Consider the following 24,824-nt stretch of genomic DNA (forward strand, 5'->3'; position numbering starts at 1 on the left):
CAAGAGTGGTCTGCCCTGAAAAGGAGGAAGGACCAGGAGAAGAAAGGGAAGGTGGATGTCCACAGGCATCTGGAGGAAAGGAGGAGGAGTGGGACCACCTGTCAAGTCTGAAGGCAGGAGGTTCCTTTCCAGGAGGGAGGTGGTTAGGTTTGGGTGGGAGCTGCAGAGGGAAGACAGCTAGGGCTAGGTAAACAGTATGAAGAACAATCACAGGGAGCCCCAAAGCAATGCCAGGGAAATTGTTTTTAAGCTATTAATTTCACCAGCGCTCCATTCATTCGCTCACACACGGGGACATCTTACACTAGACCGACTAACGGGAACAAATGTGTCTCTGTCTGTCCATGCCTGTCTGTCTGTCTGTCCATGCCTGTCTGTCTGTCTGGTGGGGTGTGACTCTACTTATTGAGAATCAAAATGATCTCTTGTCCACTTTCTTATTATGCTTCATAATTACATTTTACATATATTCGTTTGTACATATCCTGCCCCACAAATGTCCTTTAAATGATCTTTCTTAAAAATGAATCATATGCACTCTGACTTCTATGCTGATTCTGATACAGACAGATGTAAAATACGTTAAATGAGTGCTTTATTCAATTATTTCCACAACAGGCTGAAAGTTTCAAAACTTTCCTTTTTTTCCTTCCCTTTAAAACTTTGCATACAAAACATTTGATGTGTATAAAAAAATATCATATTACAGGTCATCACCATTTATGCCTCTAAATTATTTTCTTCGTTTTAATTATGCGTCATGGAACTGCAAAACCTGAGCTAGTCTTTTTCATACGTTAAAAGTACAGCGCTTGGAGAGGCAATTTTGTAATCAGCCAAAGAAATGTCATTATGCAGTAATCATATGATTAGTAATTTTATAATTTACATATTTAACTGAGTGTGAAGATGTAGCAGAGACAAAAAAGGAAAACATTTTAATGTTCCTTCTTCCAAGTTCACACCTGGTTATTCATTTGCCATTCACGCCTAATGGGTTCCTGCTCCACAAATGTCCTTTTAATGATCTTATACATCAGTTTTATGACCCCTAAGAAACATACATCACAATTAGACAAAACGTAAATTCACACATATCCCAATTTAACAACTGTTGCTTCACCCTAAACTCCATTTGTACCATAGCCTGCAAAGTGTTCCAGAAAAATGGACTCAGAGCTGGGGGGCTGTGGAGCCTCTGCCTAATGGGTAGCTCACTAAGGATGCACAGAGCACTAGGATGTTTTCCAAAATCGACCTCAGGTTCAAGGAGAATGACTGCAATTATGGTGCTGACCTAAGACTCTAAAGGCTCAAAGCCAAGTTGTACACAACGCTAAATCAGAAGTCCCCTTTCTCTCCCAAAAGTCCTGTGACATCATAGTCAATCACACCCTTTATCCAACCCCCAAATATTACCCTGCCATATGAAAGAGCAGCAAGGCCTAATAAAATCATTACATTTCTTCATGTAAACATCAAGACCAGACTCACCCTTTTCCTTCAACTATTGCTTCTTTAAGATGAATATATGAAGCAGGAAATATACCCTTTGGGGGAAAAAAGACAGTAGTTTTTATTATCAATATGAATACTAATTGCAAATCAAACAACTGCCCCCAAAAAGGTGGTGGTAGGGATGTCTGGATGACTACTAATTCTGCAAGTCTTAGGCTAACTCTCATACACAACATTTCTCAAAGAAAATAAAGAAATGTAAAAGACACCGCTCAACCTGCTTGTGTGTCAGAGGCTGTAGACGTCTTAGAAGAAAACAGAAGAAATCTGTTTGCAAAGAAAATATTCCATGGGACTTTCCTGTGTCTTCTCCACAGGTCGCAGCTTGTTTTTACTGCCGACCTTGACACAGGCAGATCAACAGCCAAGTGATGCCTAAAACCAATTTTTGATGATGGTCTCTCACACTTCCTCCTTTCAAAATGCTCAAACTGTCCTCAAAAATCAGTTTACACCTTTGACAATCACATCTGCAATGACTACTTACCTGACCCGTGGAGACTTTCTCAGCAATCTCCAAACAGCCGATAAAGTACAGAAACGGGGCAAGTTTCACCCAGTCTGCACGACTACCAGGGGGAGCACACCAGTTTACATTCATACAGTGCTCTGCTTCTCTAAAGTGCGCCACACACATGGGCCCACCTCAACCGGAGGGAGGCAGTTTCTCAAGAGGACGTTCAGCACCAGGCACAAGCCGTGAAGTGCCAGGAGCATCACCAAGAGTACGCAAAATACCTCCCTGCTGGAGAGATGCGTAGGCAAGCACCTGAAAGGCACGCCATGGGGCACAGGTGCTGGGGTCTCGGGCAGCACCACACAAGCCGGTCACGGCTTCCTGCATGGGATTTAGTACACATGGCAAAAACTCACTCAGTGGCACCAGTGGCTTCCAGGCACCTGCTGTGGGAACAGGAGCTTCCGACTGGGTTTCCCTGGCATCTAACCCTAAAGGATTTACACAGGTGATCCAGAAACCACAATTACTGATCGTGGTTGGGAAGGGAAGAGCATGAGCATCACTGATTCATGCTCCCCTTGCCTCCTAGGAAAGTGGCCAGATTTCATATAAAGAAGGAGTGAGGCGGAAAGACACAGGCAGAGCAACAAAGGGCCTGAAGGGACCCAACGCTGGGTAGCTACCTTCAGGTCCAGGTTATTCAGCACACCTCCAAATCCCAGGATGGTCTCCAGGTACACATCTGACGTCAAGAGGTGTGTGCTCAGATGGAGGGGAAGAAAAAAAACAAGCCAGTCTTGCCCCTGCCAACCCCCAAAAGCAGAGATACTCCTCAATCTCAGTAAACCTGCTCTTGGGACTCATGGAGCCAAAGAAGGGACAGTGAAAGGATGAGCTAGACATAACTGGAGGCTTGAATGGCAACTTCTCCTGCTGGGGTCATTCAGGATGAGCCCAGATCAACTGCACATTCATAAATACCTACACAAAGGATGCTTCCAGAACACTTGGAGTCAGGATTACTGGGGGCCAAGTCCCTTCTCTGCCAGTGCCTTGGGGGCCATCAAGGCAAAATCACGACCTCTTTAAGGCTCCAATTGCTTCACATACCAAAGAAGATTTTAGATGGAGAAATAAATACACCTACCCCGCTCTACTGTACCTACTGTGTCAGGGCAGGAAGGACTAGAGCTCAGGGAGGCATGGGAAGTTGCAGCTTTGTTGTGGAGGATGGAGAAGGGGGTAGCTGGTAGTCCACGATCCTAATCTCTTGATTAATAAAGTCCTCAGCTGTGGCTTTCTCAGATGAAACTCAGGGTTTCATCTGCAGGAATACACTCTTGATTATAGAAGGGGCAATCAATGTGAAAACAGAACTTACCCTACAGAAATCTATTCCACCAACCACCTAGTTGGAACCCACCTTGCTGAAACCTCAAGGCTCCAGGTCTTTGGATGTGCAGAGTCTCATAGCCCAGTCTGCGCTGGGTGGGGTGGGGGTGGGGGTGGAAGGTCCTTGCTCCAATTTGCAGATCTGGCTCACCAATATTCCTAACAGCGTCTCTCACATGAGAACAGCAACAGGACTATGCTAGAGGATGGCTGCCATTGAGCTCAACCTGGATCCTTCCCAAGTGACTGCTCCTAGAGGAGGAACAGCTCCCACGTAGCCAGCAGGGCCTGGTTGCAGGGCCTCTGGGGGAAGCAGAGAAAGAAAGCCCTGTGCTTGAGCTGCTGGACTTCAGAAGCCTTAGTTACAGGCTCAGGACCACAAGAGGAGCCCAGCCCCGTAAGGAGATAATGAAAGGCAAAGTTAAGAAACAGAAGTAAAAGGAACCATCTGTCAAGCATAATTAGATATTAAAATGTATAAGCTAACGTGGACAGCGTAACCACAGCTTAGAATGGACATTACTTCAAAATCATAGAATGAAACAGAAGAGCCATAATTAGATTTTGTGAAGCTAAGAACAGAAAAGCCACAACGAAACTACGTACAGGAGTGTCTACCACAATGATGGAGGTGTAATTGCATGTCCTAGCTTCAAAAATTTAACAACCACGCCTGCAAACCGCCTTGGATAGCAGAGCCTCTCTCTTGTACAAGCCAGCTTAAATGGTATAAAAGTACTTACAAGCAAGAGAAAAAGAAGCACCTAGGAGCTTTCCAACTCTGTTAATTTATCCTCAAGGATAATAAAAGACTGAAAATCATGAACAGTATTTTTTTTAAAGTCATTATACCCAGATGATTCTCTTACACATCCTGTGTTTAAATAGGAAAAGAGGATATCACCTTTCATGACAACAGGGCAACACCGTATCACAGCCCAACAATTCACTCACGGAATTGAAGCTGCAATTTCTATCTACACATATTGTTCAGAAGAAAACAATTCAAGGGAGTCCACATTTCAACCCATGTATTTTTTAAATTCAGAGAAAGAGATATATAAGGAAAACTCTTAGACACAAATGAGACAGAATTGATTTCCTCTCACAGTGTGATTTATGAAGAGACATGCACTGGGTTTAACAACAAGAACAACTTACCTTCTTAGACTTTTTTCTTAAGGTGTAACCTCTGTACCACCCTAAAGAAACACAAAGTTGAAACAGTCAGCACAAGGAGACATCCTGGGGTCCTGGCAATACCCGCATGCTGTGCAGAACTCACTGTTGTGCAGAACCAGAGAAGTCAGTTTGTCACCAGAATTCAATAATCCTAACACTTTGGAGATATATTGCAGGGTTTGTAGGGAGCATCTCAAAACCGTACTTGAAGGGAGGCTAGTGACCTTCACAGACAGACATCCACCTCCTTCATCTCCATCTGCCACACAAGGCCTGGAAGCCATCAATTGAAGTTAAGACAGTCCCAAAAGGAGGAATTGTCCTTTTGACATCTTGCCCCTGAGTAGGCTCTTTTGGACATGCATTTTCCTCTCTCTCCCTCTGTCCGATTTGGATGGGGGGTCACTGCCAAGGGCACATACCAGCATCCTCAGATCATCAGAGCTGCCCCATAACAGACAACCTATTGAGAGCTAACTTCCTCCCTCTTCAATTGGGAGGAGCTTTGCCCTGGAGCAGCCACGATCTCACAAAGTACTTCTGTGGCAAAGACCGGGCCCTCAACAGGAAGCACCAGGCCCAGGAATTGACTACCGCCGCGGGGTCTGGCCTCCACTCAAGTTCCCGCTCCCTCCACGTGGAGAGGGAAAGAAAAGAGCGAGAGTAGAAGACAGACACGCTAGAACTGTCACCACAAATTAAATGCTAAATGGAAGAATCCATTCAATGATGGACCACACCTGACCACACCTTTGGCACCTCCCCTCAGGCTGAGGGAAGAAATTGTCCTGCAAATGCCCAGGGGTCCAAGGCCAGTCACTAGCCTCCCAACAACCCCACCAGGGCATGCTGTCAGCGGCGTTTCCTTATCCCAAATAGTCTGAAGTTGCTTTATGCCCCCTTGCTCTGGGAAAGTAAACCAAAAGCTCAGGCAAATTCCAACTCTGCTCCACAGAAGCAAAAGGACCCGGTCAGAGAATCACGGAGAGCACTCAGAAAGTGCAAGTTGGGTAAACTCCCAGAGGATAACCAAATACTGGGTTCTTACACAGTATCAAAAAAATCAAACACGTCTAAAATCAGCTCAGAAACTGAAAATGGGCAAATACTGTAGCAATTGCAGCATCTCTCTGAAGAAGTAATTATTTTAACAACCAGAAGTGGGGAGCATGATTACAGACCAGTAAGTGATGGGGTTAAAACGAGCAAAATCCTCAAGGGATTATTAAACAGTTGCTTTCTAAGCATTCAGAAAAGATGAGACTCCCAAAAGTCTTGCAAAGGAATCTGCTAAGACCTAGATGTGACCAAAGAACCCATGTCACTTTCCTGACAAGGGGAATAAACAGATCGATTAGGGGACCACAGATACAAAATGTCTAGATTTCAGCCGCACTCTTGGAGGATTACCTCCTGACAGCCCCACTGTCTACTTCAGTGGCTTCTACTCGCCAGCCCAGAATCAGTGCCCATTTAGAGCAGTGTTCACAGACAGTAAAAGGGAAAAAGAGGCGAGGTCAACGTGATAAATTATTCAAAAGGCCATATTTATTCAATCTAAAGGACTGCCCTCTGTCCTGTTATTACATCTTTCCTGCATTTTCAGCACTAAGGTGCCCTTTCCTTTCTGAAACTGACAAGGAATGAATGTCCTCGAAAACGTAAGGAAATACCGCAAAGTGACAAGAAAAAGAAACCAAGTAAAAAATGAGCGGTTTATAAACAATGTATAGAAGAAGAAACCCAAAAGACCTGAACATATATGAAGAGATGCTCTAACTTAATAATCATCAGAGAAATGAAAATGTATAACCCTGTATTATTGCACAATTACCAGAGTGGTAGAAATCCTAGTGCTGCAGGATATGAGCCGCCCCGGGCACTGTAGCTGGGAGTGTAGGCTGCAGGAGCGTCCCTACTTATCAGAACTACACATTCCCACACCCCTTGACCAGCAACTCCCCTCCTGGGAATGCACCCCAAAGACATCTGCACACCGAGCCACAGAAGGAGAGACAAAGGAGAGGAGACCCATGGCAGCATGACCGAGGGTGGCGGCAGTGGAGGTAATGGGAGAGCAGTGAGTAATACAGGGGGAGTGTAGTAGAGACATGGACTAAACATACACAGACAACAGCAGAGCATCTTCAAATGTGCACTGAGCAAGAGTAAGAAATAGAATGAAGGCTCCAATCACATTTATATACATGAAAAATATATGCACGCCAAACAGTACAAGAACCCCAGCAAAAAAAAATCCACTTCAAACCCAGAAGGGTTTTCTATAAGAAGAGGAAGAAGAAAGGGGTGGGCCAGGAGGCTAAGAAGTAGGGAGTCTTTTATTTTATTTTACTTATGGTAATAGATGGCAGTTTCTTTTTTAGTGGACTTCCTAAGCAAAATGAAAACCTATGGTTTTCCTCCCCAAGATTTCTTTTTCTTTTTTTTTTTTAAAGATTTTAAAGATTTTATTTTTTCCTTTTTCTCCCCAAAGCCCCCCGGTACATGGTTGTGTATTCTTCGTTGTGGGTTCTTCTAGTTGTGGCATGTGGGACGCTGCCTCAGCGTGGTCTGATGAGCAGTGCCATGTCCGCGCCCAGGATTCGAACTGACGAAACACTGGGCCGCCTGCAGCGGAGTGCGCGAACTTAACCACTCGGCCACGAGGCCAGCCCCCTCCCCAAGATTTCTTGCATACATTATTCCTTCGACCAACTGAGCCCACAGACTACATACCAGAGACTGCAAATACAGAACGAAATTAGACTCGATTTTGGCTCTCCAAGAGCTCACAAACTAGAAGACCTCCTAAGACAAAGAGGGGTCAAACCACAAACCATGTTTGAGCACCAAGGTTTTAGTGTGAAGGGAGAAGAGGTCCCTGCAAAGATTTCATGCAGGCGAATGAGGGGATATAAGAAGATGATGACCCGGCTGCTCTGTAGGGGATGGGCAAGAGGGGATGAGGCTAGGAGCAGGGAGATTCACAGCTAGTAGAATGAACAGGCTGATTAACTTCTCCCAGGCCTCCATGTTGTCAACCAACCTGCTCCAAACAAGACACGGGCAATGTGGGTAAGTCCCAAAACTCAGGGAGGGCACAGTCCAGCATAGAAAAATGGTAGCCAAGTCTGCAAGTGCCATGCAGTGTTCTCAGCAGAACAATGGGAGAACACACACTCAAGTCAAGACACGGTACCAACTGGGGAGAGTAGCAGGGAGAGCAAAGGAGGCAGGAGCGAGTCAGGAAGGAGCTTCTGCCCAGGGAGGTGTGCTTAGGTTGAGTCTTCAAGGACAGCTAATGGTTAGTCAGAGAGAGAAGGGAGGAGTCACGCCAAGCAAAGCAGCATGTGCACAGCTGCATTCACTGTTCATCTGAGAAACCACCAGCAACAAGGCCAAGACACACAAAAGAGGATGGGGCTCAGGCTGGGCAGGTGGGCTGACCTACCCAGTTCACAAGTACTTGCCATTTAGGGCAGTACTTTAGCACTCTTTAAGTGACAGGACATTCACCTTTATCAGGTGTACTGTGTCGTGTTCTGAGTACTGAACAACAAGAGAACCAAAGGCTAGATTTGACCAAACCGTGTCCTAATGGACGGTTAGCATCCACATGCACAACGAGCATTCTGGAGTAAGAACCTACAGCTGTCCCGTGAGCATCATTTTGCAGACCCCACGGGGCAGACCCAGCCCAGTGGATCGAGGTTCAGGGAGCAACGAGTCATTCTCAGAAAGATGATAAGCACAGCTACCGTGCACGTCCACTGGACAGGGGCCAGGAGGCCAGTCACCCGGGACAAGGTGTAAGGGATGCCTGCTGAGGAGAGGCAAGGCTGCAGTACTCAGTGGTCTTCTATGAGATGAGAGCCTTGGCAACCTGACTACCTTTTCCAGTCTGAGTTAAGCTATGTCCCCCAAAATAGATACTGAAGTCCTAACTCCCTCTACCTGTGAATGTGACCTTATCTGGAAATAGGGTCTTTGCAGAAGATCAAGTTAAGATGAGGTCATTAATCCAAAATCAACCTTAATCCAGTAGGACTGGTGTCCTTATGAAAAGGCTAAATAGGCACAGAGACATGCACAGTGAGAACGCCCTGTGAAGATGAAGTCAGAAATCAGGGTGTTGCATCTACAAGCCAAGGCAAAGGCTGTCGGCAAACCAGCAGCAGCTAGGGGAGACACACGGAACAGCTTCTCCTTCTCAGCCCTCAGAAGGAACCAACCCTGCCTACGCCTGGATCTCATACTTGCACCCTCCAGAACTGTGAGAGAATACGTTTCTGTTGCTTAAGGCCCCCAGTATGTGGTACTTTGTCCCAGAAGTCTCAGGAAACTCCCACACAGTTCTTATGAGACCTTCAGTTGACAGGCGCTGGGAGCACAAAGAGGAAATAAGGTGCATTTTGGAAGAAAATATATCATTATCACTTTTTAAAATTTGAATATATTAAGTTCCGGTGCTGTGGTTTAATCAAAAGACTAACTTCTTAACCTTTGTGCAGTCCCTGCATTCCTAGTCTTTGGGCAACGCCTGCCATCTCCCTCAGGTACAGCATCCAGCCCCTAGAGATCCTTATGGAAATGAGCAGGCGGCAGGATTGGCACATCTTTGGCCACTCGACAGCCACTTAATAAACATCTGTGCTCTCAGCTCACTTCTCCTGTCTGATTGACCCTGGGACCTGCTTTAAGGCAGCGGCATGTCCTCAATGAGCCCTCAAAGCTCTTTCTACCTCCACAGTGACCCGTAAAGTCCTTTTCTTTGTTCACTGCTCCAAGCCATCAGGAGCCTGAGAGAGAGAAATTAACCATAATTCAAAGGTAAATTTGTTCTTTAAACCTTAATATAAAGGATGACCATCCAGAAATTATATTCTCTGGAAAAATCCAGCAATATCCTGAAAAGGATCACACAGAAAAAGAAAATTAAATTTGACAAACAGAAATAAATTTTCTCAGGGGACAAGTGGGAGCGAGAAGGAGGAAAGAAAAAGAAAACGCCAAACTCTAATCTAAACCATGAAATTTAAACAGAACACCAGGAAAGAGTAGAAAAACAATTATTCCATTTGGATTTGATGATAATGAAGTCACCAAGTTTCCCAACTAGTTTTCAAAACTACTTCCCCAAAAGCATTTCTCTGATCAGACTCTGATTAAAACCAAAAGACAGTTGTCAAAGAAGGGGAATTTGTTGTATGTTCAAGAGTCTTTACAAAGACTGGAATATTTTAATCAGAATTTGGAAGATTGATTAGCCCAGAAACTAAATGCTCAACTGAAGAATCCTTTATCATGACGCCGGCCAAAAAGTCAGATGCCTGCTATCACGTTTTTTTTAAGTTAAATGTGTAACGAGGATCATTGACTCGCCTAAGGATGCCACTGTTTAAAGAGTACATTCTTCTTATAAAGCAAAGGATAAGAAGTTACAGTCCCCATATCCCAGACTGCACAGGAAATTGTTATCTCTTCAGGAATGACGTCATTGTGCAGTGTTTATTAACCAGGATTTCAACTTCAACTGACCGGGGGCAGAAATAAAAAAGACGTAAGAGCATTTTTCCCTTCAGATCAGAAAAGTGTCTGAGATGAGAGGTTTGATCTTTAGCCTCTACTTAATTTCTCTCTGTTTCCTCTTAGCCATTGGCAATATATACTGAGAGCAGATAAGGCAATCCAACTGTCAGCTGTAAAAATTGAAAACAAGCAGAAGGCGCCCATCACAACTACTCATTCACTTAAGGACCGGGGCTGTTTTTGCAGCGTTACATCTGCTTCCAGGCATATGCCACTAAAGCTTATATGGTTTTTTTTCTACCCCATAGGACATTTTTTAGGGTAAAAGGTGCAAATGGAATGGAATTCTAAGTCAGCCTGCATCAGACGGAGAAATAAGGGACGTGAACATGGGTATTTTAATAGGTTTGTGCTTCTCACCAGCATCTACGTACGAAGAACACTGGGGCAAGCCGCAGCTTGCCTAGTGCACAGATGCTTAGCACTGCTTCGCTCTTGTGCAAAGTAGATTCCAAAGGCTGAGTGTGAAGTTCAGTCTGTTGATTACTACGGGATGTCTGCAATTTCCTCTCCCACCCCCACTTCCTACTTGGAAGGGTTTGGCTAACCCCAATCTAACAGCAATTTTGCTGTTGAAATTATCGATGTTAATCATTCTTTTTATTACTGTGCCATATGACAGTCACCCCTTCAAGCAGGAAATAAAGCCAAGAACGCTAAAACACAATCTTAAAAAACTTCCAGATCTGTGGAGTCTAAAATCAAGCCCATCATCACTTCTCTTCTGTGCAAAAGAAACCACAGTGTATAAACGAAAGGGGGTCGGTTCAAATAATCCGCAAAACACTAAATATGAAAACCAATTCTCTGAAAACCAAGGACATTGGAAAATCAGCGTCACCGACAGTATATTTATTGGATAATTATAACAACTGTTTCACTGGACCATGTCCCACATAGTTGTGACAATCTCTGTTCACTCCTAAGAAAATTGGGTCACAGACAAAAAAAAAGAAAGAAAATGAGAAACGACAATTTCGGTTCCTCCGAGGATGTTGTTAACAGATCTAAGTGAGAGCAAAAAAAGTCTCACTATTGCCATTGAACACCTCAAAACAATGAGCTAAACACTAAAATATTTTAAAGGTATTTTTTAATTTTCTTTTCAAATGGTTAGTTAACAGTCAAGATTTACATACATTTACAAAAAAGGAACCAATGAGTTTTTTTTAATCAAAAACAACTATTTCAACAGAAACCTTCAGAGGTTAAAAACAGAAATTTTTAGCTTTAAGTTCATCTCAACAAAGCATTATTTAAATAACAGACAGACTCACTACCACCCTTCCCTGAGATGCCATCCACCACGCAAGAACATTGATCCTAGGAGAAAGGACATGACCATGCATGCTTTCCTAGCAGGGTAATGCTTTGCCCATGAGGCACTGCAAAAGCATGCTAACTGCCCCAAACAATAAACGAAAGGACACCAAAATGTATACGCACCTTCATATGTTTCGAGGATGTGCACGGTGTCTCCTATTTGTAAAGAAAGTTCATCTGTTCCCCTGGCATCATAGTTATAAAAAGCTGTTAAGAAGAAAAAGGGGGAAGAAGATGTTAGCAGAGGCAGAAGTGACCATGCTGGGTTGTTTCAACTTGTTTCTTTAATATTGAAATACACTCAATCTTCACCTAGGTCATTCTCTCTAATACCCATAAAAGGAGCCTTTTCTTTCAAGGGATAAATACAAACAGTCATCAGTTTTAAGCAGGAGAAATTCATAACTATTCATAACACCACACAACTATAAGCGATTTTTTTTTATTGTGGTAAAATTTAGAGAATGTAAAATTTGCCATTTTAACCATTTTGAAGTGTACAATTCGGTGGCATTAGTCACATTCACAATGTTGTGCTACCATGACCACTATCAATTTGCAAAATTTTTCATCTCTCCAAACAGAAACCCCATACCCAGGAAGCAGTAACTACTCCCCATTCCTCCCTGCAACTGGCCCCTGATAAGCTGTAATCTACTTTCTGTCTCTATGAATTTGACGACTATGGCTATCTCATATAAATGGAATCAAAAAATATTATCCTTTTGTGCCTGGCTTCTTTCACTTAGCATAATGTTTTCAAAGTTCATGCATGTTATACCATGTATCAGAACTTTATCCTTTTTATGGCTGTTTAATGTTTATAAGAAGAAGAAAACTGAAGATATTAAAAACATTTTAATTATCACTTCATATACTCTCTTATATTTCCATTAATAGATTGTTTCATTAGATGACTTTTTCCTAACTATAAATCAATTACACATGGACTGAATACTCTTCGGAAACCAAATTGATTTAAAAAAATTATCATATAACCAATGTTGATATTAAGCCAAAAAGCCACATTACAATAAAACAGGCAAAAATATGTTCAACATTAAGAGGAAATCCTCAAAACTGATAATATTCAACAAATGTCTGAAAACTCAAATGTTTACCCTGACATAAAGCAGTACCTATTCCTCCTAGATAAGCAATCTAAAAAAATCACACCACTAAATTCAGACCACACTTTTGCTCACGCATTATGAGATAAAGGCAGTCATCACAGTGAAAAAACGATGTTAGAAAGTGCTTAAGACCCAAAAAATATTCAATTAGCCCACTCTCAATTAAGGAAAAATACATAGATACATGATGTTCCTCCTTCCCAACGGATTCTGCCTTAAAAGATGTCATATTGGATGTAAAACTCATCTTCAAAGCCCTGATCAGTTTCTCATCCCTGCATCCTGAACACAGTGCCATCCTTAAATGGCACCTTTACTGTCTGCATCTCTAAAATTGATCATGTCACATGCAAACTCCTCTGGCAAGCAAGGGGGTCCTCCACCGTCTGACCACCTCACTTGGCCTGCCTGCCTTCCAACCACACACTCCCGATTCCTGTCCCTGAAAGAAAGAAGTGGGCCCATCCCTCACCTGTGTGTACCAACTTATCCTCCCCCAACATCCCCTGTCAACAGGGTCTTCCCGCAGGGTGCCACCTCTTCCAGAAAGCCAGGGCCACAAATGTGTTTGCCCTTTCAATCCCCTTCTCCAAACATCCCCAGCACCACAGCACACTTAACCCCTGCTGTGAGCTCCATAGCTGGGCTACCTCTGGCTGTGAAGGCACTTAGACTTCCAGGCCCAAGCAGCCCCCTTGTTTTCACACTTGTGGCCTCTGGGGACTGACAAAATGGGCAGGGTAACACCTTTACCCCTGAAGACCAGGGTGGCCGCCAGCAAATGACCTACCCTCTCCATCTTCAGCTTCCCCCTCTATAAAATAAGGATATTGATACCTACCTCAGAATTGTGTATGCATTTTTTTGTCTTAAAGAAAATAATGCCACTGATGGATTTGGCAATTTGGCACAATGGGTGGCCCGCAGTGAACACTCAGTAAACTGTAAAGGCTTTTATTGTGGTTGGGGGGATTTTGTTTTTACTGCAATAAAGACTTCTATCACTACCAGAATCCTTTTTAAAAGGCCAGGGCAAGCACTGTCACATGTTCGCAAAAATTCTAAAACATCAAAAACCATGTGTGTGTAGAAAATTCCATTTTCACAGGTATTTTCCTATATTTTCACCAAAACTCATGAAATTTAAATGTCCTCAACTGACATAAATGGTTATTAGTAGTTATTAAGTTTATTTAGCATTTTATGGTGAATCTTTAACAAGAAATAACAGCATTAGGTAAAGGAAGCTCAGAGCATATGCTAGTCTTTCCCAGGTCAGCATAAACATATTCCTAAGCTTTTAGGAACCATAAATGCATTTATCACAGTTCTTAACAGCATGCCTGCCAGCATGCCTATTCTGTTATAGATGTGAAAAAAATAAACACATCAAAAATAATAAAAATAAAATAAAATGAACATTTCCACTATAAATATACTCAGACTCAAGTGAATTTGTAAGGCGCACAGGCAAAACCCTTTCAGTTACGCCCCCTCCACCTCTGAGGTAGGCAGACAAAAGCAGTTGTGAAAATCTCATACATGAATACAGAAACTTCAAATTTAACTATGAAATAAGCCTTAAAGACCTATGATTTTATAGATGAAGGAAAAAAACGGCCTCCCAGGGTTTATGCACACGGTCCCAAATGACACAGCAGAGCTAGGACCACAACACGACACGGGCTGCCCAGGTGCCAACTCTTAGTATTACCGATTAAACAATCCCATATTTAAAGGCAAATTAAAAGACTCAACTATACAAGGTGACTAGACAGCAGAGTGGGAGGGAGTGGGGAAGTGTGGTAGCGAAGATAATGGCCCCCCAAAGACGTCCACATCCACATCCTCGGGACCTGGGAAAATGTTACCTTACATGGCAACAGGGGCCATTGCAGGTACGATTAGGTTAAGGATCTCGAGATGGGGTGCTAATTCTGGGTTATCCAGGTGGGCCCAATGTATCCTAGGGATCCAGATAAGATGGAGACAGGAGAGTCAGAGTCAGCGAGATGTGATGATGGAGGCACAAGTCAAAGTGATGCCCAGAAGGGGCTATAAGCCGCGCAAGGCAGGCAGCCTCTAGAAGCAGGAAAAGCCAAGGAAATGGATCTCCCCCTGAGCCTCCAGAAGGCTCCGCATTGCCCAGGACTTGTGACTCTAGAACTGTAAGATTATATATTTGTGTTGTTTGAAACCCTTAAATTTTTGGTAATTTGTTACAGCAGCAATAAGAAGCATAGGGGCCGGCTCCGTGGCCGAGTGGTTAAGTTCGCGCCCTCCGCTGCAGCAGCCCAGGGTTCGGATTGTGGGCGCGGACATGGCACCGCTAGTCAGGCCACGTTGAGGTGGCGTCCCACATCCCACAACTAGAAGGACCTGCAACTAAGATATACAACTGTGTACAGGGGGATTTGGGGAGATAAAGCAGAAAAAAAAAAAAGATTGTCAACAGTTGTTAGCCCAGGTGCCAATCTTTAAAAAAAGAAAAAAAGAAAATAAGAAGCATAGACAGGAAGGTATGTGAAAAAAAAGGTAAAAGTGGTCCTTTGGGGTTAATTTATTCATCACTGACGGCAGCTGCAGCAGGGGTCCCAATCGCACGCATCTGAATTGGACCAGTCCGTGCTGAGGTTCTCAATTCTTAGGTGATAGGACCATGAGGACAATGCAGTAAATCTTTCTTAAATAAACCCCAAAGTAGTCAATGTAGAAGACTATTCCTTATTCAGATTATGTGACTTTTCAAAGCTGCCCCTTTCTGGGGGGTGAGAGCAGAGACAAGAAAGAGCAGAAGCGTCATGTCCTTTATGAAGGATGATGATGACAGATGGCATCTGGGTTTAAAAATGTGTTTACTTGATAGGACCACAAAGATGGTAGCCTTTTGCAAGTTGCCCCATTTGTCTTCTTTATTCTTCTGATCTGTTCAGACCTGGGAACAACTCCACCAGAGAATAAGGCCACCACGTGTCCATTCACGTCTTGGGAGAGTGTGGCATTCACCCCGCCCTGGCTGGCGGGCTACATGCTTCATAGATTCCTCCTCCTCAAATCCATTTACCTTTTTTAAGAGCCTCACTAGAAAAGGGCGTCACTGGGTATAAATGCACATTCACAGGAGTTTCTCAATCCTGGGCTGCAGAGTCCAGCGCAGAAGCCTGACAAGTTGCTTGTGTGAAAGTGAAATGAGAAAGGATGTGGCAATGAGCCCAGCATGAAGGTTCTTTCCCAGGATGGTGGTTTTTTTCTTTTTCTGGAAGAGCCAGCAGTAGCCAAGAGTGAGTAAGCATGTGGCTCTTTTTTTCCCAAAATAAAAAACTAACACTCTGGTCTCTGCACATACACTTACATACGTCAGAGACAGGAAAAGGCAGAGTTATCACCTCTGCTCAAATGTCCTGATCCGCCTAAAACAGCCGCCCGGATGTAAGGAAAGGACTGGGGCTCAGAAATCAGACGGGAGGGCTTCCATTTGCACAAACATTATTAATAATACTGATGGTGACAATACTATGGATGAAGCTGCTGGTGCTGACGGTATAATAATGGGAGACCACGGATGATGATGATAACGGTGATGATGGTGGTGATGATGATGGTGATAATGCTGCTGATGATATTAACTGACATTTACTGAGTATATTCCATGGGTTAGTCAGCGGGCTAAGAGCTCCACATGTTGAGACTAATTTAACCCTCACGACAGTCCTACAAGGCGGATATAGAATTTCCCTCATCAGAGTTTAAGCAGCCCACAGTCTGAGCATGTATGTCCATGTATGAGCAGCCAGTGGAGAGGCTGTAGAGGACCAAAGGCCAGGCTGGATGAAAGACCAGAATGCCAAAGCCTTGCATGGTCTCCTCCTCAACCCTCAGCCAGAGTCGGCCACAGCCCCCTCTGAGCCTCAGAATGCCCTCCTGATGGCTCCCTTGAAAATCACAACACCCAGCCTGGAGCTCCCTGACAGACAAACATGCCTGTGCATTCCTGAAGTCCACCAATGTCTAAAACATTATGTTAATGGATTTCTCATTCCTTACACAGAAGAATCCAAGTTGGGGTAATCCAGAAATGCATGGTTGGTTTAACATCCAAAACCAATCTATGTAATTCACCACATTAACAGAGTAAAGGAGAAAAAGTCATACAATGATCCAAATTGGTGCAGAAAAAGCATTTGATGAAATGTAGCTCCTACTGAGGGAAAAACAAGAAACCTACTTGACTACTCTGACATTAGGGAAAAAACCCACTACAGTCCATCAACCCATTTAACAGATGGAAACACAGAGCCCTACAGAGGAGTTACAACTTGCTCAAGGTAGCACAGTGAGTTGATAGCAGGCCTGGGACCCCGCGGTGTCTATTCTAGACTATTTCCACCCCTCCACTCCACCTGGCCCAAGCCTTCACCATCTCTCACTAAGATGGAAAATAATATTTTAGCTGGTCTCCCTGTATAAACTATCTTGTCTTCTCTCCATCACTAGAATTACTTTCTTGATATCCTACTCCAAAACACTGCACCATTTCCCTTGGCTTTCCAAATAATGGCTAAATTCTCCAGTAGAGCGTTCAAAGCCCTGTGGGATCTGACTTCAACCCACCTTTCCAATCTTGTCTCCTCCCACCCCACTCGCCCTCCTCTAGCTCCACATCCCCCGACCTCCAGGCCTACCACAGGCTGCTCCTGCCACTAGGAATGCCCTTCCTTCCTCCACTTCTGAAGACCCCGCTGTCTACAACATCTGCCTTTAATTTCACATCCTTCTACAGATCCTTACTGAATTCTGATTTTCTCTCTCAACTAGAAAAAGGTATACACATGCCTGAATTAATTGCCTGCTCCCGAACTTTCCTATAAGCTGGTGACATCCCACAGCCTTGTAGAATCATTTATTTATATGTCCGTTTCTCCCTCAAGACCAAACTCCTTGGGAGAAGTAAACATTTATTAATCATCGGATTTCCCACAGTAGCTAACAACTGTGCCTTGCAGGCACTCAATAAAAATTCACTGAATTTAACCAGATCACAAAGTATTCCTTCTTGTGAGGTTTGCAATAGAGTGAAAGCAAAAACTGTTGTCATTTGTTCCTCTTCAAAATGATCTTGCCCTCTACGGAAAGATCCAGGAGCCCAAGACTTATTCAATCAATGAGAAAGAGAGACACAATATTAGCTTTCCCGGTTCTGCTTTGGGTTCCTTCCATCTAATGAGATAATGCACTATCAGCGCTCAGGTTCAAAGCCTCCTTAAGGAAGTCGTGGGCTTGACCACACATTACTTCTTGAAATCTGCCCAGCTCAGAGTTTCTCTCTCTACAACCACACGCTGTCCCCTTGACACACGACTTCAGGATTTCAAGTAGCAATTTAAAAGCTAATTAATTCTTTTAAAAAGTCAATTTGTGAAAATTAATTGCTCTGTTTGTGATCTCATTCCCTTTGTCTTGTCTTCAGTTGGAAAAAATGTTCAACAGCATCCATCTTCTCAGAGCTGAGGAAAATGCAGGCCATGCCCTTAAGGGGACCAGCACAAGGGCCCTGTCTGTGCTCCCTACAGGGCTTCACTCTACAGGCCATCTGTCTACGGTCCTTGAGTTTCACAAGCCCCACACATGTTTATCTGGTCCATGCCAACCACACACAGAGTGTTTTCCAAGCCTCTGTCGGGCTCCTGCTCTGGTCCAGTGCTGAGCTGGTGCTGGTGTTGGAGAAATGAGCTTGAGGACGCTGCGGCCCCAGTGAGTAAAGTCACCCCACGGCCTGGTCTCTAAGGAATAACCCTTTCCCACACTGGATCCATTCAGGAAATACAGTGTAGAAAGAATCAGACATTATATACATCCTTTGAACTTGACTCTGGGCAGAAACCAGATCCTCACGCTTCCCTCCCCCATATCAGAGTGAGAGGCTGGGTTTCCTAAATTCTATCATCAAAAAGAGACTGGCACCCATACAACTACCAGCTTCTATGACCCGTCGCCCGATCCTTCCACCTCTCTGATTTGGGGGTAATGACTCAGGCAAGGTTACAGCTTCCCCGAGCCCTGAGCCTGCTGAATCAGACACTGCTTCAGACATCAGAGGGTTACTCCTGCCAAGTACCTCAAAATCCTGGCACACAGCAGGACCTCTAAAGTGGAGGGGAGGGGAGAAAAGAAGATTCGCAGAGCCGGTTCTAAAGCTGCTGCTTCAAGTGTTGTCTCTACTATTTGTAAAGATACAATGAATGCAAAGAATAAAGTACTTAGGAGTAAATTTAACCAAGGAGGCAAAAGGCTTGCACACCAAAAACTACAAAACATTGCTGAAAGAACTTAAAAGACAAATAAGTGGCCTCATGCTTCCTGATTTCAACACTAACCACAAAGCTGTGGTAATCAAAACAATGTGGTATATACAGAAATACAGACCAATGGAAGAGAATAGAGAATCCAGAAATAAACTCTCATATATACGGTCAAATTATTTTGACAAGAGTGCTAAGACCATTCAGTGGAGAGAGGACTATCTTTTCAACAAATAGTGCTGGGAAAACTAGGCATGGACATGCAAAGGAATGAAGTTGGGCTCTCGTCTCACTCACAAAAATTAACTCAAAATGGATGAAAGACCTAAACCTAAAAACTAAACTTATAAAACTCTTAGAAGAAAACAATGTCATGACATTGGATTTGATGATGACTTTCTTGGCTATGACACCAAAAGCATGGGGAACAAAAGGAAAAACAGATGTGAGACTTCATCAAAATCAAAAACTTTTGTGCATCAAAGGAACTATCAAGAGAATGAAAGGGCAACCCACAGAATGGGAGACAATACTTGCAAATCATATATCTGATAAGGAACTGATAACCAAAATATATAAGGAATTCCTGCAATTCAACAACAACAAAAAACAAACAGTGCAAGTAAAAACGAGCAAAAAGATTTGAATCACATTTCTCCAAAGAAGATACACAAACGGCCACTAAGCACAAGAAAAGATGCTCAGCATCACCAGCCCAATCAAAAACCAGAATGAGCTATCACTCCACACTTACTAGGATGATTATTATTTAAAAAAAGAAAATAACAAGTGTTGGCAAATGTGGAGAAATAGGAAATCTTGTACATTGCTGGGGGGAATGTAAAATGGTACAGGCACTGTGGAAAAGAGTTTAGCTGTTCTTCAAAACATTAAACTTAAAATTACCATATGATCCAGCAATTACACTTCTGGGTATATAGCCAAAAAAACTGAAAGCAGGGACTTGAACAGCTATTTGTACATCCATGTTCATAGCAGCATCATTCACAGCAGCTAAAACATGGAAGCAGCCCAAGTGTCCACTGATGGATGAATGGATAAACAAATATGGTATATACACATAATGGAATATTATTCAGCTTTCAAAAGGAAGGAAACGCTGACATATGCTACCTTGAAGACATTATGTTGAGTGACATACGCAGGACACACAAGGTCAGATACTGTATAACTCCACTGATAGGATGGACCTCGAGCAGTCAAATTCATAGAGACAGAAAGTAGAATGGTGGTTGCCAAAGGCTGAGGGAGGGGAAGACGGGATTTAGCGTTTAATGGGTGGAGAGTTTTCAGCTGGGGAAGATGAAAGGTTCTGGGGAAGGATGGTGGTGGTGGTGGTTGCACAACAGTGTGAATGTGCTTAATGCCACAGAACTGTACACCAATAATGGTTAAAATGGTAAGTTTACGTTACAGCTATTTTACCATAGTAATAAAAAAAGATGCAGTGACTAAAAGGAAAGGCTGCTATAGAAAATGAGGCCAAGTTCCTAGTGGCTTTAGCATCTCCCATTACTGTGAGCTGTGAAACATTCACTGGTTCCACATAGAAATTCACAGTGGATGTGGCAGCTTCCCTTACCTGGTTTAACACATCAGGTTAAAACCAGGAGAAGCAACAGGAAACAAGGGGAGATGGACTCAAGTTCAAAGAGCACCACCAGTTGCATTTGCACGCACGTGTGTGTGTGCATGTCTGTGTGTCTGACAGAATACCCACATTTCTAAAAAGGACACTACTTTCAAAGTCACAAAAGTTACCTCTTTGGGGTTCATATCTTTATTTCTTAGGAATAGAGAGATTGTTTCTCTGCCAATAAAATCCCCTGAGGCAGGATTTTCTGCAATGTTTGGATATTAGAAACAAGGAATTCATCTAAATAATTAAAAAAATGGAGCAGGGGCGTAACAAGATGAAAGAACTGTCATTTGTTATTCAATATTTCTTTTTGCCTTTTGGATGGAAACAGGCAGGAGGGATGGTGAAGATAAGAGACTGAAAAGAAATATGTAAAAGAGTCTTTTTATCAAATTCTAATTGATCTGATAGACACAATTCAAAGATATTTTAATATCTTTCTTCAGAATAAAATATCACTGTATGCCTTATCCACAACTATCTTATTTCTATCTAGTCCAAAAGGTCGCAGTGCCCAAAACAGACAGGTTTCTTAGGAAATACACTGGGTTGTGGATTGTGGTGCTTTATTGCTTTCCCACGACAGGAAAACTAAGATTCCACTTTTCAAAACTTTTGTCTTTCACAAAGTCAGTGTTAGGATAGAAAACCACTGACCTCATTATTGATAGTCTTTGAAAATCCACCCAAAAATAAGAAAAGACTTACAGGACCTGAAAATTATCTATTTTTGCATTTCATTTTGCTCAGCAGCAAAGAGGTGTAGAGACAAGATAGAGAAAAACATTTAATCTCTTTTAATCATCCTTCTTCAAGGCAAAAAGGTTATTGCAACTTAGGAAAATACATGCTAGCGAAATAGTAAGGCATTTACCCCCCAGGCAACAGGGACTTTACAATGACCTCGCCCCATGGGTCCTAGGATCTGGGCCAGCCCACCAACCAGCCAGCCCCAAGTGGCTTCCTACAGACCAGATGGCCATGTGGGACACCAGCCCAGTAGACCCCACAACCAAGACTGGTTCCAGTGAGAGTCCCGATGGGGTCCATGGGCAGCCAGGACCCCTCCAATGTTTGATTTGACACAGACCTTACTTTCTCTGCTATAAACCTGGCCAGGGCTTGTACTTCCCCCACACTGGTCAAACAGGTTCTACCTAAAGGGCACAGTGAAAACGGGCACAGTGAAAACAGGCACAGGACCTGGGGACTTCAAGGGACAGAGGCGAGCCAGTTCCCCACCCCTGGGGACACGCTAGCGGAAAAAAAGAGAACAAAAAGTTAGGCTTGGGCCTATTTATTTGTGATGCTAAATGATAAAGGTCTCTGTGTCACATCCCCCAATTCCTCCTACTGGGTGTCAGCAAAAAGTCACTAGTGTCGTGTGGCATATATTCCAATGTACTAACACTCTGGTTCCCAAACTACTCCAGCCTCCTAGAGAAAACCTACCTACTCTTTCTAACAGGGCCCTGAACCTCCAACATCATCTCCATACTCTCCATCCTCCTGTCTTATAAGTCAAGACACTTTATCACCCCATGATCTGTGTCTGCAGAAATGCAGGAAAACGCACTGTGCCAAATGCCAGAAACAAAGCCCCTCCTGCAGTCCCCACAAGCTGTTACTGCCCCTTCAACCTGCTCCTCTGAAGCCCCAGCAAAACCTAAGGGTTTAAAACCACTGGATGAAAAAAGCAATAGTCCTGGGTATTACATGAGGACAGTGGTATGTAATATCTCTAAACAGAAAAAATTTAATGCAGTGAACCATATAACAAATGAGAATATACACCTATATAAATACACTCACCTACTGCTGCAGATAGACACTCACATCCATATATATTTTTAATGGACACAATAAAATGCACAATCAGGTAATCAGCTCGATGAGTTTTAGATAATGCTATATCCCAGGTAAACCCAAATTAAGATTTCCAGAAAGTACTCTCATGCCATTCTCTAGGCAATTTTCCTCCCACAACACCATTTAATAATTCATATCACCATATATGAATTCCATCAATTCTTGGATTTAACAGAATCCAAGAATTATAGATGAATTTGGTCAATTCTGGGATATAAATGCAATTATATTACATGCATTTCTTTATATCTGCCTTCTTTTGCTCAACATTTTGAGTTTCACACATGGTGCATGTGAGTAGTTGGCTCTTTTTACTGTTGAATAGTATTCCATTGTATCAACATATCACAACGTGTCTCTGTGTTCTCCCATGGATGAACATTTATCTGGGTTATTTATTTCCTGTTTGGAGCTATTATAAATAAAGCTGTAATGAGCCTTCTCCCATGAATCATTTTGTGAACATGTTTTCAACCAATGGGAATTTCAGCCTTGATTAAAGATACCCGCACTTTCGAAAAGTTGCGCCCGGCAAGAGCGTCCAGCACCGCGGAGCAGCCGGCAGGACGGAAGGCGGGCACCCACTTCCGCGCTGGAACTCCCAGGGAAGACCCACTCAGCACGCAGGCAACATTTGGGTTCTTTGTAGTTTGTTGAAATTCCTCCTCCTTAGTGTTACATTATTTAGCTTTGATAAAAATAAAATTGAAGATTAAAAAAACAATCAAGCCCTCTTAGGAAAACAATAGAGCCGAGTGCATGCACGGGGTGTTCACGAAGGACCTCGGCGAGCCCTCCCTGTCGCCGGCGGTTTCCAGGCACGTGCTCCAGTCCTTCCCGTGTGGGGGCCGCGTTCAGATTACAAAGCACCCTGCCCCCTCACTCTGCTCTGACCTGACCCTCCCACACAGCACAGCCAGTCCCACTATTGCCCCATGTCGCAGATGAGAGTAGCAAGACACAGGTATCTGTGTGATATACCTGAGAAATGAAGGGGCCCCTCATCACCTGCTGACCTGGGACCACAGCCCAGGACCCGAGCTCCAGGGCCCCTCACCCCCACTGCCCTGTTGCACAGTCCCATTTTCAAGGCTGGCTGGTCCCTCAGTGCATCATGTCACGCACTCTTGACCTCTGCAGACCAGCGGAACCATTCCCTCTTAGCAGGGCATTCAGGTTCTGGAGTGGAAACAGAGGCTGAACTCCAAAGCCCAGCTCTGTGCCCTTGGGCAAGTAACACGAGCTCTGTGAGGCTCAGTTTCTCCCTCTGTGAAATGGAGTGATGACAGTAAAGGTAGCATTTCATCAGTGTGTAGGACATAATGCATGTAAAGGCTTACCAACCAGGGCCATCCCCCAGCGTGTGCACAATGTCAGCTTGAATCTAAAAAGAGTTCATGTGCAAAGGGAAGATACGCTTTCCTCTAGCAGCAATGCATGCGGAGAGCAAAACAAGTGATATCTTGGCAAGATATCTTCCCAATGAACATCTTTGCTATGCCCTCCTCCCTGCTCCATGCCCTCCCCTCCCCTCCTGAGCCCCTCTCTCCTTTCACTTGTCGAGCTGGATCAAGACCAGGTACCTTCACTTCAAGAACAAACAGAGGCGAGATGCTTGTAGCCTGGCGCCTCAGCACGAGAAGGACTGGAAGCTGCTCTCAGAGCCCAAAGGTCAGGACCAGTGCATGCCCCCTCTGCCAGGGCAGTCCCAGCCTTCCAGAAATCCCCACAAAGGGCTGTGCTCAGGAAGGGAGAAGCCTGCTCAGATGTGTTTATGCACTCCGGATGCTAACTGCTAATGAGCAATCGCACAGCCAGGGTGCCCGGACACAGCCCTCTTGTTCCCACAGGGGAGAGGCAACACTGGGCAGTCGCAGCTTGAGCCTGGCTCAGATGCATTGTGTGGGGAGAAGGGACATTTCCACATTTGCAAGGGGAAGCCAGGAAACAGGAAGAGAGGCCACCCTGGCCCAGCCTTCATGGAGGGAGGCATGGTCCTGACTTGGCCAGACCGGAGCCACCTGCCTCTCGTGTCTGTTTCATCAGGTTGTGGAAAGTCTGATCCAAAGTCCTTCCTGCAGCACTCCTGTCAGTTCCCAGAAGACACAAGACAAATCTTTCTTTAGTTAATCGCTTGATGAACTTGCCTTCCATGGACAGTGCACGAAGACGGAGGAAGGCAGTGCGTGTTATCTGAAAGAGGTGTTTGCAGGTCAGCTGCCCTTCACAGAGCAGGCCACAGGGTCTGCTCACAGACATCACATAACGTGGACACCCAGGCACGAATACAGATCCAAGACAAGGCATTAAGCAAGCGAGCAGACTCTGGGAGAGTCTTGCCCTGCCTGCCTGTTCACTGCTCAAGACGCTGCTCTGCCCAGACCCAGCCTGCCAGCGAT

At 44.0% G+C, this 24,824-nt stretch overlaps 1 protein-coding gene across 3 annotated transcripts in view; it reads right to left on the minus strand.

Moving 5' to 3' along the window:
• Positions 1–24,824, minus strand: part of DOCK1 (dedicator of cytokinesis 1) — a 505,440-nt gene that overhangs the window by 439,177 nt on the left and 41,439 nt on the right. For all 3 annotated transcript variants that reach the window (XM_070481013.1, XM_044748741.2, XM_070481015.1), the window contains exons 2-4: positions 11,588–11,671; positions 4,532–4,572; positions 1,495–1,550 (exon numbers count right to left, since the gene is read on the minus strand). In XM_070481013.1, coding sequence (XP_070337114.1) covers positions 1,495–1,550; positions 4,532–4,572; positions 11,588–11,671 — 181 coding nt within the window. The remainder of the gene's footprint in view (positions 1–1,494; positions 1,551–4,531; positions 4,573–11,587; positions 11,672–24,824) is intronic.

The sequence above is a fragment of the Equus asinus genome, chromosome 2 (genome assembly GCF_041296235.1).
Source record: "Equus asinus isolate D_3611 breed Donkey chromosome 2, EquAss-T2T_v2, whole genome shotgun sequence".
In the NCBI taxonomy this organism is placed as follows: domain Eukaryota; kingdom Metazoa; phylum Chordata; class Mammalia; order Perissodactyla; family Equidae; genus Equus; species Equus asinus.